The sequence below is a fragment of the Sphaerodactylus townsendi genome, linkage group LG02 (assembly GCF_021028975.2).
Source record: "Sphaerodactylus townsendi isolate TG3544 linkage group LG02, MPM_Stown_v2.3, whole genome shotgun sequence".
Taxonomy (NCBI): Eukaryota; Metazoa; Chordata; class Lepidosauria; order Squamata; family Sphaerodactylidae; genus Sphaerodactylus; species Sphaerodactylus townsendi.
The window spans coordinates 73,576,311-73,592,219 of NC_059426.1; the positions used below are offsets into that span (position 1 = coordinate 73,576,311).

At 44.3% G+C, this 15,909-nt stretch overlaps 1 protein-coding gene across 1 annotated transcript in view; it reads left to right on the plus strand.

Annotated features, from left to right (window-relative positions):
* Positions 1-5,729: 5,729 nt before the first annotated feature.
* Positions 5,730-15,909, plus strand: part of MYRF (myelin regulatory factor) — a 121,896-nt gene continuing 111,716 nt past the window's right edge. Inside the window, exon 1 of the mRNA XM_048484557.1 lies at positions 5,730-6,080. Within this exon, the coding sequence (XP_048340514.1) occupies positions 6,035-6,080 (46 nt within the window). The 5' untranslated portion in view covers positions 5,730-6,034. The remainder of the gene's footprint in view (positions 6,081-15,909) is intronic.

Genomic DNA, 15,909 nt, shown 5'->3' on the forward strand with positions numbered 1-15,909 from the left:
GCTAAGACGAAACTTGGATCCCAGCTTCTCTGTTTTGAGTTGAACCATTACCATAATCTGGGTCCCCTCAGTTTTATTCAAAGTTGCTTGGATTATTCTCCACTGCAACCACTTTGCTCAAAAAAAGGAGGTGTCTAAGGAAACCAGGATGGATGTCTAAAGAACTTTCAACTGAGCTGAGACTTCAAAGGGACATGTACATGAAATGGAAAAAGGGGACATCACCAAAGAGGAATTCAAACAAATAGCCAGGACGTGTAGGGAGAAAGTCAGAAAAGCCAAAACACAGAACAAGCTCAGGTTAAAAACAATTTAAAAGGCTTTTTGGGGGGTTATGTCTGTAGCAAAAGGAAGACAAAGGATATGGTAGGGTCACTGCATGAAGAAGATGGAGAAATGCTAATAGGGGATGAAGAAAAGGCAGAACTATTCAATGTCTCCTTGCCTCAGTCTTCTCCCAAAAAGAAAACAATGCTCAGCCAGGGGAAAATGGAACAGAAGATGCAGTAGGTGAAATTTACCATAAAATAAAGAGATAGTACAAGAAGACCTGGCTATTTTAAGTAAATTCAAATCTCTAGGGCCTGATTAACTACATCCCAGGATATTAAAAGAACTGGCAGAAGTAATCTCAGAACCACTTGCAATAATCTTTGAGAATTCATGGAGAACAGAAGTCCCAGCAGACTAGAGAAGGGCTAATATTGCCCCATCTTCAAAGGGAAAAGAGGGGACCCAAACAATTACTTTCCAGTCAGCCTGACATCAATACCAGGACAGCACTGGCATAGCACCCATGGGACGAGGGGACATGATGCCTTGGGTGGAGCAGTGGCGGAAGTGTGGCCAGGCTGTGAAGGGCATGTGTGTGTGTGGGGGGGTGTTTTGTGGCAGGGCGGAGGCAGGTGATGCTGCAGCAGGGGCACAGGGCGCGTGTGCGTCCTGGGTGCAGTTTCCTCTTACTCCACCTCTGCAGGACAGATTCTAGAGCAGATCATTAAATAGACAGTCTGTAAACATGTAGAAGGGAATGCTGTGATCACTCAACATGGGTTTCTCAAAAACAAGTCATGTCAGACTAATCTTATCTCTTTTTCTGATAGAATGACAAGCCTGGTAGATGAAGGGAATGCTGTGGATGCAGCATACCTTGATTTCAGTAAGCCTTTGACAAGGTTTCCCATGATTTTCTTACAAATAAGCAAGTAAAATGTGGGCTAGACAAAACTACTGTTAGATGGACTTGAATTTGGTTGACTGACCAAACCCAAAGGGTGCTCACCAATGGCTCATCTTCATCCTGGAGAGATGTGACTAGTGGGATGCCACAGGATTTTGTCCTGGGCCCAGTGCTATTCAATATTTTTAACAATGACTCAGATGATGGAATGCTAATCACATTTGTAGCATGCTAATCAAATTTGTAGATGAGGCCAAATTAGGAGGGGTAGCTAATACCCCAGAGGACAGGGTCAGAATTCAAAATGACCTGGATAGATTACAGAGCTGGGCCAAAACTAACAAAATGAATTTCAACAGAGATAAATGTAAGATACTACACTTAGGCAGAAAAAATGAAATGCATAGATACAGGATGGGTGACACCTTGCTTGACAACAGTCCATGTGAAAGGGATCTGGGAGTCTTAGTAGACCACAAACTGAACATGAGTCAGCAGTGTGATATGGCAGCCAAGAAAGCCAATGTGATTCTGGGCTGCAACCACAGGAGTATAGTGTCCAGGCACATAATAGTACCTCTCTATTGTGCATCGGTCAGACCTCACCTGGAATATTGTGTCCAGTTCTGGGCACCACAATTCAAGAAGAATATTGACCAGCTGGAAAAGATCCAGAGGAGGGCAACCAAGATGGTGAAAGGTCTGGATTCCATATCTATGAGGAGCAGCTTAGGGAGCTAGGTATATTTGGTCTGGAGAAGAGTAGGTTAAAGAGTGACATGACAGCCATGTTTAAATATTTGAAGGGATGTCATGTTGAAGAGGGAGCAAGCTTGTTTTCTGCTGCTCCAGACACTAGGACAAGGAGTAATAGATGCAAGGTACAGGAAAAGAGATTCCGCCTAATCATGAGGAAGAACTTCATGACAGTAAGGGCTGTTCGACAGTGGAATACACTGTCTTGGAGACTAGTATAGTGGAGCCTTCTTCTTTGAAGGTTTTTAAACAGAGGCTGGATAGCTATTTGTCAAGGGTGCTGTGTTTATTCCTGCATGACAGCCCTTGTGGTCTCTTCCAATTCTATGATTCTATGAAATGATTCTCTTCAGCCCATTTCCATTTGTTTATTTCTTTCTTGTATTGAATGGAATTTCATTCCTTTACTTTTCAGGATTGTAAAGTTACAATCCTGAAGGTACATTCCTGGGAGTAAACCCCATTGAACAGCATTACTTCAGAGTAGATGTGCACTGCTTACCATTGCTTCCTAAGTTTCTGCTTTAAAACTGCATGTACATCAAATGAATTTGCAGCTCTGAATTCCTAAACTTCCAAGTTCAGCTGTTCTCTGTTCTCTTCTTGTTGCATTCTCTCTTTGAAAGCTCCACATAGAACTGCTTATGCTTTATGAAGTACAAAGGAATGAGCATTTCAAACTAATCACTTAAGAAGGCAATACAGTAATTTTAAAGAATTTGAATATTTCTAAATATTCTGTATTTAAATACTGGGAATCTAAGGATGTTAAATAGATTATTACAAGCCAATATAAGATGTATCCGAAGGTTGTAGAAATTTCAAAGCAGAATGTTAGCCATTTTTCTGTGACAGAGTGGAGGGGAATCAGAGGCGTAGCTCCAAGGGGACAGGGGTGTGTGATGCACCAGGTGTGCGCCCCTGTAGGGGTGTGGCGAGGGCGTTCCAGGGGCGTTCCAGGGGTATTCCAGGGTGGGAAGGGGTCAGAGGACACACCAGTGCACCGGGCGCTTTCCCCCCTCGCTACGCCTCTGGTGGGAATCTATAATGCTTTGCTCCCAAAGTATACCAGTTAGTGTATTGTTTCTAGCACGGTTAGTGTACTGATTCACAGAACTGAACTGAACCAGGGGTGCCTTTTTGCAAAACTTTTTCTAGTCTTGAAAAAAAAGCCCCCTTATTTTGGCAATATTCCAGACAGATATGTGAGAAGAGTTAAACTCATCATCTTCTGTAAAGTAAAAGTGACAATTAATGTTTTTTTTAAAAAAAATCTTGCAAGCACCAGAATCTTACTTTCACAGCAATAAGTGACGCACCACTGAGCTCTTTTGAATAGTAAACACCTCAAGATGGCACTTACGGATACAAAAATTGACCCCATGAAAATTTTACATCACTGATCATTTAAGAAATATTAACTGTATAGTGACTTTGCTGGCAGCAGGGAGAAAAACAGTTTTTAGAGATGCTCATCATTAAAGTTTTCAGGATCATCACTCTCCAGGGAGTGGAGATATGCTAGGAAAAACAAAGACAGCTGGGCATTTGTTCCACAGAGAGAGCTTGCTTTAAAAGAGGTTTAGGTAGATTCATGGAGGACTGGTTTGTCAGTGCCTACTAGTTGTCTTGTTGGACCTCCAGAGGAACTGGTTGACTGCTGTGTGAGACAGGATGCTGGATGTAATAGACACTGCTCTGATACAGCAGAGCTCTTCTTACATTCTGACTTATATAATAAAAAGCTTATGGATCTTCTCACGTGAATTACAGCTGCTAAAACCTGATTTTCATCTGATGCTATTACAGTTGCCCTTCAGTGCAATGCTAAACATAGTTACATTTTTTCTAAAACTGGTCTCATTTTAATTTTACGCAGCATAAGTGTTGTGTTGACCACAGCCTACTCCTTTAGTGCCAGAAGTCTGGAGAAATATGCTGTAAACTATAAAAAAATTAGATGTATCCTGTTGACATGGCATGTTTCTTAGGAGAAGTAAATCCTGCTGAACTCAGTGGGATTTATTCACAAGTAATAATGCAATCTGAGGAATATTTGTCCAATCCCCTTAACTTTGATTGTTTTAGAAAGAATGTAATTTAGGATTGCATTGCAGGTGAAAACAGAATGGTACCCTCAAATTTCAAATAAATGTAATTGGTCAGCTACTCTGATATAGTACGTAAGATGTGGTGTTCTTCCTCATTGGACCTCCTCTCTGGAGTTCTATAGTACCAGGTGGCTTTCTTTAAAAAAAAAAATCATACTTTCAGAAATCTTTTTGTAGTTTCTAACAGCTACATCACAATCTGCATTTTAAGGTGTAACTGTAAATCTGTTTTGTAGGTGTACATTAACCAGTTTACTAATTCAACCCAAAATTATTATTATTATTATTAATCAACAGTTTTCTGCCTTATTAAAAAACCCATGTTTGCTAAATCATAAACTGCAGGGAGCTGGGATGGACTGCAGCTTCCTGTTCAGTATGGCAGACGCAAGCATGTCAGGTTTGAACTTGTTCTAAACAGTCACGATTCTTCTGCACTGCACAGAACTGCACAGCTGGAATTAAAAGATGCAGAAATGATCAGTGTGATTTGTTTCCCTTAAGTGCAGGGGTAGGTTCACTTCATTCCTGTGGTCCACTTAAAAAAAACCCCCAACCAGACTCCTTCGTGGTCACTGTTGTGTTTCAAAGCAATTGTTCATACTCAGGATCTTTGACAAGCTAGTCCAGGGGTAGGGAACCTGCGGCTCTCTAGATGTTCAGGAACTACAATTCCCATCAGCCTCTGTCAGGGGCTGGTAGGGGCTGATGGGAATTGTAGTTCCTGAATATCTGGAGAGCCGCAGGTTCCCTACCCCTGAGCTAGTCATACCTAACCAATTTGTCCGAATTGATCCAGATGCACTGTTGTTTAAAATAAATATAAGAAAGGCATCACCGGACCAGACTGAGACCCATCTTGACCATACAACCCTGTGTTCTTGGCCAGAATGACAGCAATTTCCAGAAAATGAGGCTCTGAAGGTCCACTGGAAATCCTCAGAGGATTTGCCCTCTTCCCACCTTTGGGAGAAATGCCAGTTGTCTGCATATTTATTCAGAAACCAGCAGCAGAACCACTTTTCCCCGCAAACTGTAGTCTGGGTAGCCTGGAACCACGCTGCCAATTGCAACTCTCACTGCTGATGTCTTTTCATTCTCCTGGTGGCCAGTTTGACACAGCTACTGTCACAAAGAAACATGCAGAGTAATCTAATCTATGAAATGAAACTTAGATAAGATACCCTTTAAGAGTAGAACAAAAACCAAACTTTGGACAGCCCCCCCCCCCCCGCCCGCCCCTGGTGCCTGTATTGTATCAGTTGCTGAACAGCCACAAAGTAGGTGCTGCCTTCGCAAGCCCCAAAGCAGGGAAAGCATCACCTGCTGAAGGTCTGCTTACTGTAGACGCAGAACCTTTGTCGTGTGTGTGTGTGTGTGGGGGGGGGGGGACATCAACATGGACCCTTGGAGTGCTCTGCGCGTTCATAAGTAACATGGATCTGTGTCCTTCAAAGCTAAGCGACAGGCAGAAACTCAGCAGAGGCTGACATCACCCCCCGGGGATTCATTCACTACCTGTGGAATTTCTGCCTGCCCCTCGACACCCACAGGGCGGGGAGGGAGGGGGGAGCTGTGACCTCAGCCGCTGAGGAGGCGGCTTGCCCCGGCGGGGGCGTCTGTGCCGTGCGTGCTGCGGCCGGCAGAGGGCAGGGGCCGGGGGGGCGGTAGCCACGAGAGGAGGAGCGGCGGGCCGAGGGGGCGGGCGGGCGAGCCGGGAGAGACCGGGGAGTAGCCCCAGCAGTAGCAGCAGCAGCCGCAGCCGCCCCAACCGAGTCCCGAGCGGCGTGGCGGGGCCGATGCGCAGCGCCCGCGGGGGGAGAGCCGGACGGACGGAGAGACCGGCGCGCCCCCGACGGCCCGCGCCTCCCGAGGAGCCCAGAGCAGCCGCTTGGAGGGGCGCGCCGTGGGCGTCGCAGCAGGGCTGGGCAGGATGAGCCCCCTCGGGCTCGGCCACTAGCCCCGCCGCTCGGTGCATGGCCCAGCCATGGAAGTGGTGGACGAGACGGAGGCTCTGCAGCGCTTCTTCGAAGGTAGGGCGAGCGCGGAGCCGGAGGAGGTCCCGGCCGGTCGCGGGAGTCCAGCAGCCCAGCCTGGGCGGGAGGGGGCCAGGAACCGTTTGAAACGGGTCCGAAGGGGAGATGTATGCCTGGCCGCCTTTGAACGAGAGTTCCCAACACTTACGGGGACGCGGCAAACTTTCCAACCGACTTCCTAAAGCGTTCCTCGGGATGAGATTTTCCTCTTTGGAAGCAGAATACACTCAAGTATCCCCGCCCTTCCCCATTATATCGCAAACTCTTCAAGTTTCTTTTCTCTTCTTTCCCCATCACCTTTTCCACGGAAATCTCAATCCGCTGCTCTCTCCGTCGAAGCCAGGCTTCTTTCGCGGGCGAGTTCATGGATACCGTCAGGGGCGTAACGAGGCAAACTGTAGCCCTGGGCAAAACCTGAGTTGTATGCCCCCCCCCCGGCGGCCACCCCACCACGACCAATTTTTTTTTTTTTTGCACCAGGTCATTTCTAAATCATCACATTATAGAATATGCCCCAACTCACAAATCTGAGCACAGCAATGGGCCATGCAACACAGCAGAAATAAAAAAATGCTTTAAAAAAAAATTTTTACTGTGAAAAGTGCTTTAGAAAATAACTTTAGAAAATACAACAACAATAACTTAGTCTTTGGAAATAAGTTCTGTGAGACAGAGGGTGCCAGTCTGAGGTGGTGGAAGAAGCTCCCTTAGATGGGACCCCTTCCTTAGCTGGTAGTCAGATATCCTCTGCATTGAGGATACCCCTCGGGAGGTGGGGGCTCCTTGTAGTGGGTGATTTGATCATTAGGAATATAGAGAGAGTTGGGTTTGTGAGGAGCATGATGACATGGTGACTTGCCTGCCTGAGTGCTGGTTGATGTCACGCCTGGTCTAGATAGGCTGTTAGACAGTGCTGGAAGCGAGTCAGCAGTTGTGGTCCATGGGCATCAATGACATTGGGAAATGCAGCCGGAGGTTCTGGAAGCTAAATTTTAGGCTGCTAGGAAACAGGTTAAAATCCAGGACCCCCCCAAGGTGGCATTCTCCGAATGCTACCTGTTCCCGCAACAGAGGCGAGCTAGGGCAAGCTGGAGATACAGGGTCTCAATGTGTGGATGAGAAGGTGGTGTAAGGCAGAGGGTTTCAGATTTGTCAGGAACTGGGGAACCTCTTTGGGACAAGGCAGGCCTGTACAAAAGGGCTTCATCTTAACCAAAGAGGAACCAGGCTGCTGGCGCCAACATTAAAAGGTGGCAGAACAGCTTTTAAACTGATCCCTGGGGGAAGCCGACAGGAGCAGAGGTGACTTCGGTTCAGAATACAGTATCTATGGGGATGCAGACAGAGAGAGAGGTTTTTCTAAATCAACCACATACAAGCAAGGAGCATAGCAATGTGATAAGTGATAGTGTCTACAAAAGGCTAGAGGGAAAAAACACATAAATCCCAGGTTAGGGACAGAGACAGAATATACAAGTGTCTCTATGCTAATAGTAGAAGCCTTCGACCTAAAATGGGGGAGCTGGAGTACAGAGTTTTGAAGGAGGACATTGATATAGTGGGCATCACAGAGACATGGTGGAATGAGGAGAACCAGTGAAATGCTGTTATCCCAGGTTACAGGTTCTACAGGAAGGATAGGACAGGGCGTATTGGGTGGGTGGCCCTCTACATCAAAGAGGAGCATAGTGTCACATAAAATAGACAATGCAGGGGAGCTGATTCCTCTACAGAAGCACTGTGGATATCAATATCAGGGGTGAAGCATAGTTTAACATTAGGAATATATTATCGTCCCCTGACCAAAGTGCACAAGAGGATTCTGAGATGGAAAAAAGAAATCAGAGAGGCCAATAAAAGCAAAATGTAGTGGTAATGGGCTGATTTTAACTATCCCCATATAAAGCAGGAAAATGCATCCTCAGGTCATAGTAAGGAGAGAACATTCCTTGATATGCTAAATGTCTGTGACTTAGAGCAGATGGTTGTGGAACCAACCAGGGGAGAGGTGATCTCAGATCTAATGATGTGGTACCCAGGACCTGGAAAGGGAAGTCAGTGTTGTTGAGCCGATAGGGAACAGCCACCACAATGCTGTCAGATTCAGTATCTCTGCATGTGAACAAGTGACAACTCCTACTGTAGTTACATTTTACCTTCAGAAAGGAAATTCTCAAAGATGAGGGGATAGTGCGCAGGGAAGCTGAAAGGGAAAATCAAGAGAATCAAAACTGTCCAAGATGCTTGAGGTTATTTAAAAATACAGTTCAAAGCTCAGCTGGAATGTGTTCCGCGAGGTTTGGAAAGGCAGCGACAGTCCAAAGAAAGCCACCATGGTTAACAAGGGAGGTTGAGGAAATTATTAGGGAAAAATATGTCTTTTAGAAAATGGAAGTCCAACTTAACTGATGAAGAATACCAGAGAGAACACAAATGGTGGCAAAGAGAAGCAAGTTAGCTGTAAGGAGACAAAAAAGAATTATGAGGAACGATGGCTGCAACATCAAGACCAGTAACAAACAGTTCTTCAGGAAGCCAGCTAGGATGACAAAGGAATAAAAGGTGTGCTAAAAGATGACAGGGAGATTGCAGAGAAGCTGAACAAATTCTTTGCATCTGTCTTCACCTAAGAAGAGGTGAGGAAAATTCCTGCACCTGAACCAAGCTTTAGGAGGGAATCCGAGGAACTAGCTTAAGATAGCGGTAGACAAGGAAGAAGTTCTGGCAGCCATTGATAAACTAAATGCTACCAAATCCCCTGGCCCAGATTGCATTCATCCAAGAGTTCTTAAAGAGCTCAAGCATGAAATTGCTGATCTTCTCACTTTAATATGCAATTTATCCCTGAATCAGCCTCTATCCCTGAAGACCCAGAGCCCTTCGATGGGGAGCGTATAAAAGTTTAAACAATAAATAAATAAATAAATAAGACTGGAAGATGGCCGATGTCACACCAATCTTTAAGAAAGGGCCTAGGGGGGACCCAGGAAATTACAGGCCAGTCAGTTTGACATCTGTTCCTGGTAAATTAGTAGAATCTATCATTACAGATAAAATTATTAAACATGTAGAAAAGCAAGACCTGCTGAGGAAGAGTCAGCATGGCTTTTGCAGAGGCAAGTCCTGTCTTACAAACTTACTAGAGTTCTTTGAGGGTGTAAACAGGCATGTGGATAATGGGGAACCAGTGGACATTGTCTACTTGGATTTCCAAAAGGCTTTTGACAAAAGTTCCTCACCAGAGACTGCTGCTGAGAAAAACTCAGCAATGAAGGAATAAGAGGGAAGTCCTCCTATGGATTAAAAAACTGGTTGAGGAACAGGAAACAAAGGGCGGGTATAAATGGGAAGTTCTCACAATGAAGAGATATAGGAGTGGTGTCCTCCAAGGATCCGCTTATGGGACCAGTGCTCTTTAACCTATTCATAAATGACCTGGAAGTAGGGTGGGTAGTGTGGGTGGCCAAGTTTGCAGATGATACCAAATTATGTAGGGTGGTGAGAACCACAAAGGATTGCAAAGAGGTCCTAGCGGACCTTGATAAATTAGGTGAGTGGGCTAAGAAATGGCAAATCGCAGTTCAATGTAGGAAAATGCAAAGTGATGCACATAGGGCAAAAAAATCCAAACTTCACATACATAAGCGGTCAGTGCTATCAGTCACAGACCAGGAAAGGGATTTAGGCCTTAGTTGATAGTTCCATGGGAATGTCAACTCAATGCATGGCAGCTTTGAAAAGGCAAACTTCTATGGGGATAATTAGGAAAGGAGTTGATAATAAAAAACTACAAGGATTGTCATGCCCCCTTATATAAAGCACGCAGCACCGCACTTGGAGTACACTGTGTTCAGTCTCTGGTCACCACATCTCAAAAGTGCAGAGAAGGGCAACAGGGGATGATTGAGGGACTGCAGCACCTTTCCTTATGAGGAGAGGCTGCAGCGTTTGGAATCTCTTTATTTTGGAGAGGAGGTTGGACAGATTTATGGAGGAGAAGTCGATTTATGGCTACCAATCTTGGATCCTCCTTGATCTCAGATTGTAAAATGCTTAGCAGACCAGGTGCTTAGGAGCAGCAGCTTGCTGAGGAGAAGGCCATTGCTTTCACCTCCTGCGAGAGCTCCCAAAGGCACCTGGTGGGCCACTGCGGTAGCAGAGTGCTGGACTAGATGGACTCTGGTCTGATCCAGCAGGCTAGGTTCTTATGTTCTTAAGTAAGGAGAGAAACCAAAAGCTGTTTTACAATTGTTCAATAATACCAACAAACAAACAATGGTGTGCGTATGTGGAAGCAGTGACAAACAGGAAGCACACACACACACAGGCTCAGGCACAGATACATCAAAAGGATATATTAATGACAAAGTCATTAGGCTCATTCACTATAACAATTATAGGCTCATTCACTAGATCTACCAGACCACGCCACACAGCCTGGAAAATCCTACCACAACCAGTTTCTCTGTGATACACCTCTGAAGATGCCAGCCACAGATGCAGAAACATTAGGAACAAGATCTACCAGACCATTTACCACACAGCCCAGAAAACCCACAACAACCAGCCACAGATGCTGGTGAAACGTTAGGAACAAGATCTACCAGACCAAGGCCACACAGTCTGGAAAACCCACCACAACCAGAAGTAGGGGAAATAGGCAGCCATCACCTCAGAATACCCACTGCAAGGACAACAATTGCAAAGAGTGAATGACCCATTACATTAACAGAAATCCAGGTACAAAAGTCCCCCAAAATGAACTGTTATTTTCCTCACCAACAGAAACCACTGAAAAGGTCCTAAGTCTCAGGAAGCAGGAGAAATCCTTCAGCCCTCCTACCATCCCTCCAGGACTCCCCAAAAACACCATCCAGTCAAAAGATGCTGGACTCCAACCTGCCCAGAACCTCATACCTGGTGCCTTGCACCCACCTAAGGGCTGCAAGGGCTCTTGAACAAAAGCAAAGCTGCCAGCATCCCCACTCCACCCCTCGCCATTGGCAAGGCTCTGGCAGCAAGTCCCCACCCAATCAGAGGTGTAGGCCTCTCCTTTCCTGTAACTAGACCAATGGAAAATGAATAGCAACATAAAAGTTTTAGAATGTCAAGGAAGCTCTTTATTAATTTTACTTATTTATTTTAAATGTTTCTTAACCTCCTTTCCATTTTGCAGAACTCAAGGGTCTTTACAGTGTAAATAAAATGGATATTTTAAAAAAATTTGTTTTGAGTACAAGGTAAGCAATTCAATGATTGTGTTTGAGGTTGTAGAGCCAGTGGGAATTGAATGGAACCCAGAATCCCAAGGATGATGGATCACAAAATCCAGAGGGTTGATGTCATTAATCCTTTCTGGACTCAAAAATACAGAGTTCATCTGATAAACAAAGCAGGAAGGGAGGATCTTTTCCAAAGAGGGCTAATGCTGCAATTTTCAGGGAAACTTGCAGTGGAGCTTAGTATTGCAGGTCACTGGGAGGAATGCCTGCCCTGTGTTTGCCAACCACTGAGTTCAGACCTGCTGCCTCCTTTTCGTCCCCATAGCAAATGCAAAGCCCGTTTGCAGACAGAAGAGAGGAAAAGAGAAAAGGGGATTTGCTTGCATCCCAGAGGGAGAGGAGCAAACTTTAGCTGAGGAAAGGTCCCTGGCTGCCTCTGACCCACTGAGTCTTGGAAGAAGTTACCTTGTCTCTTCCCTTTTAATCGCTTCTTTCCAGACTCCAGACGGACGTGTTGCATGCAGCTGGCCTCGCCTCCTGGCTCCAGAGAGTCTCTGTGTGTGTGAAGGGAGGGTGAGCTGAAAGTCGACTGCTGAGAGTCGACTGCTGACTGGCCGCCCCACCCCCTCCTTTTGTTTACCTTCAACTTCCTTCACAGCCTGAACTCTGAAGGTGCTGCTGGCTGCAAGTCTGTTTGCCTGGCAGGGCAGGGATGCGAGCGGCCGGTGAGGGGGGAAGGGGGAGGGGCCAGGCTAGCCCTTAGCAACCCCTTCACGGCACTGAAAAAAAATGAGTAACCACCTCTCGGGAGCCGGCTGCATCCCACCTCTGCACGTGACTACATCCCTCGCATGCCCCCCACGTGACTAAACGGTCTCATGCCCTGGGCAGCCGCCCATCCTGCCCAATGGACGTTACGCTAGTGGATACCGTCCTTCTAATCAGTTGGTATAAATTACCTTTCTTTAGCATACTGGGGCGATCTTGTGAGCATGTTCAGGTTGCTGGTGGGATCTGCCTTAAAAGTCTTAGGAGAATGGGTTGAGGTTTGAGCCCCGCTTTCCCAAAATTTGTTCTGCGCCCCAAAAGTGGTCAAACGCTCCAGCGTGTGACCATGGAACAGAAAGTGTGTAGTGAAGTGTGATGTGTGTCAAAAGGAGTTGTGTACACTACCACTTATCTTCTCTCGAACGAAGAGCTCTTCCTTTAGGACTTCAAACTTATAGCTCTTTTGTTCTCGCTCCTGTTAATCTCGATCCTCTTCCCTTATGTATCTCTCCGTTATTTTAGCACGTCATAACAACTTTATGGTGGGTTTTCATTGTTGCCCACTTCTTTGGGAACCCGTTTTGGTGGAAATCAGTATGTGTCAGTATCAATACTCTGACAACACGAAGTACAGCTCCATCATATTCTCCAGAGCACGAATCCCATGACCGCAACAGAAGTCTCTCTCTCTCTCTCTCTCTCTCTCTCTCTCTCTCTCTCTCCTTACTAACCTCAGGGTCACTCCTTTGCTGAGGTATTTCCTGGAATGCCGAGAGAGAGAGGGGCTTGCAAACCATGCAGTAGTACCCTTTCTCTTGGACCATGAGGAACTCCCTGATGGGTGTTCTACATCCTATTTTCTAGTGAACCCAAACCAGTCTTGGTTCCTTTTCTACCTGCCACCATGTGCCTTTCCTCTGAAAATGGTCAACATGATATGACTACAGTACAGCGGTATTGTATAATGGGGTAGATGACGTATTTAATAAAAAGTTGTAGATCTGGGTTGTAGAATAAGCGCCCGCAGGGAAGACATTCAATCATATCCTCGCTTAAGGCGTTACATGAGAGCAAACCTGTTTTTTTTCACTGGGTGCAGGCTCTGCAATAAATTGGGGGCAGTTTTGTCTCCGTTACACTTTTATACATACGCTTAAAAAAGAGAGGAATTTACAAGGCAGACAGGTTTGTTATCTTTTGAAACTATTTTACTAGTTTCTTTTTCTCTTGTTTTGTCTTTACCTTCCTTCTTTTCCATGTTTCTTTTGCATGTCTTAAAAACAAACAAACTAGTTGCCTTCTCTTTCTCTGTATTTCTCTATTGTTCATTCTCTGCTTCTCCAAATGTTTCACTGTTGTGTGAAATCGGTCCTTACCTGCAACATCTCTTTAGCTCTTTATGTTACTTTCAACTTTTTGTATAAATGTACCTGGTTAATGGATGTGCATTTCATGTATCTGATGAAGTGAGCTCTGACACACAAAAACATGTGCTGGAATAAATGTCTTTTTGGTGCCACTGTGTTTTTGTTTTACCTTTCCGGCAGTACTCTGTTATGTCTGGTTCCAGGGCAACACCAGGAAAACTTGTTTTACTCATCTTTCTCATTCTGTGACAACCCCAAGTGTTGTGAATTTCCGTGCTTCGGATTTAGGCTACCCAATCCTACTGCAAAAGAAAAAGAAGGAAAAAAATGGAGAAATATCCTGCTCAATTAATTTTAAAGTTACACCCTAGATACGTCTGTTGTTGTTGACAGGCTGAATGGCAGCATAATCTTCCATTGACTTGCAGGTCAGTTGAACACATTGATCAAGCCTGGGGTTTGGCATCACTTTATACTCTTCCTTGAAGCTTCCTGACTTTAGGGTTATGTGCCACGTGTTTTCCTAACATTGCCAGCTTCCTGGTACGGCGCTGATGTGGCACAGTATACATGTGAGAATGCCAAATAGCCCAATGCAAAACAACAACATCAACAACTACAGCCACAACAACCACAACAACAAAAGATTGGTAAAGAGTACAATGGCCTCATTGATCACCACACAAATCCTATTATGTTCAGGTCACAATCTAGAAATGCAAAAATTCTGCACATTTAGAATACATAGGTGGAGGGACACAGTTTTTTCTGGACAAAAATGAAATTTGGGGGGAAACTGAAATATATACCATACTTTCCTATCAAACGTAGATTTACTATACTGATCTAACTATCTAAAAAGTATCATTTTTGACTTGGCATTATAAAAGGGTAATATGGCATATTTAAGATGCAACTGTCTTAGTTTTATATAAGAGAAAGTATAGTTATACCCCAAAATTGAGAGATACCAATAAGATTTATATTTAAACAATAAACATATTCCTGAAAATGTGCTGTATGTATCTATAATATACTTAGGAATTATCATTATCTAATAGTATAGATTGACTTATACAGGGTGAATAAAACTTGCTTTAAAAGCATTTAACTTATTCTGAAAGAGAAAGTAGTCCACAGGAATCTGTTTTCAGTGCTTCCTTAAAATTCCTAATTTTTCCTTTGAAAACTGAAAAAAATCCTCAGGGAAAAAATGGATTAAAACTGTTTCTTTTCTGATTTTTCTCTGTTTTTCTTAGGCATTCTTCACCAGATGACTCAAGTACAGATATAGCAAAATGGTATGGTGTAGTGACTAAGAGTGTAGGCTGATAAATCCGTAGATGAAATCTCACCTCAGACACAAATTCACAGAATGACCTTAAACATGACAATAGCCTTTTCTGCATGAGTTATTTACTATGCATCTTGCTGCCAAATGCAACTTTCCCCGCCTTTTAATTCCACTCCTTTTTTTCAATCGTTCAGTCTTGGAAATGTTTTCTCTTCATTTTTCTTTTGTTATTTTCCTGAGCACTTTTACCACAACCTTTTTTTATGTTTCTGAACCAGCTTCCCCTGAGCATTCAGTCATATTGAAACAGCCTTTATTTCTCCAGCCCACAAAACATCTGGCCGTATTATCCACACCCCCGTGTAGTTGCTCAACCTCCCCTTCAGCCATTTTCTCCTCCCCCTCATCCTCCATTTTCAAAAATATTTTTTACCTTTGTCGTAATGCGCTAGCGATGTAACATTAGGGTACAATCACAAACCAAGTCAATGGTGTTAGCTTTGACAATTTCATCTTGAATTAGGAATGTAGCGTTAAGGCAAAGATACACCGTGGCTGTAGAGTTGAATTGACAAAGGAAGTTGCCTTTGCAGGAGGAAATTTACAAGGGACAGCTGCAGTAATAATTGTGTGTTACTGCAGTTCTCATTTGGCTGAAAAATTGAGTTCTCTGTTTGTGTGTGTGTTTGTGTGTAGCTATGTACTTCTGTTCCTTCAGTTAATGGCACCTGCTCCAGTAGGGTTTTTTTTGGCTTCCTTTTTGTGCAAACACCTGGTTCTTATCTATGCCCTGTGTAGTTGCTCAACCTCCTCTTCAGCCATTTTCTTCTTTCCCTCCTCCTCCGTTTTCAAAACGAATTTTGATTTTGTTTTCTATTTGTCATATTGTTCAGGGAGAGACACCAATTAGCATGGTTGAATGGATCAGCTTTATCAATTTTATACAGAATTTGTGATACTGGCATGGTTGAGTGGATCAGTTTTGTCAATTTTGCATCGAACTACTGATGCAACATTAGGGCAAAGAGCTATTTTGAAGGTGGAGCCAACTGAAAAGAGTACCACAAGTAATCACTGAATGTAACTGTTTTGTATTGCAGCCGATCAAGTTTGGCTGGAAAATGGGGTTCTTTGTGGGTCGGGGGATGGGCTACTTATTTTTGATCTACCTATTT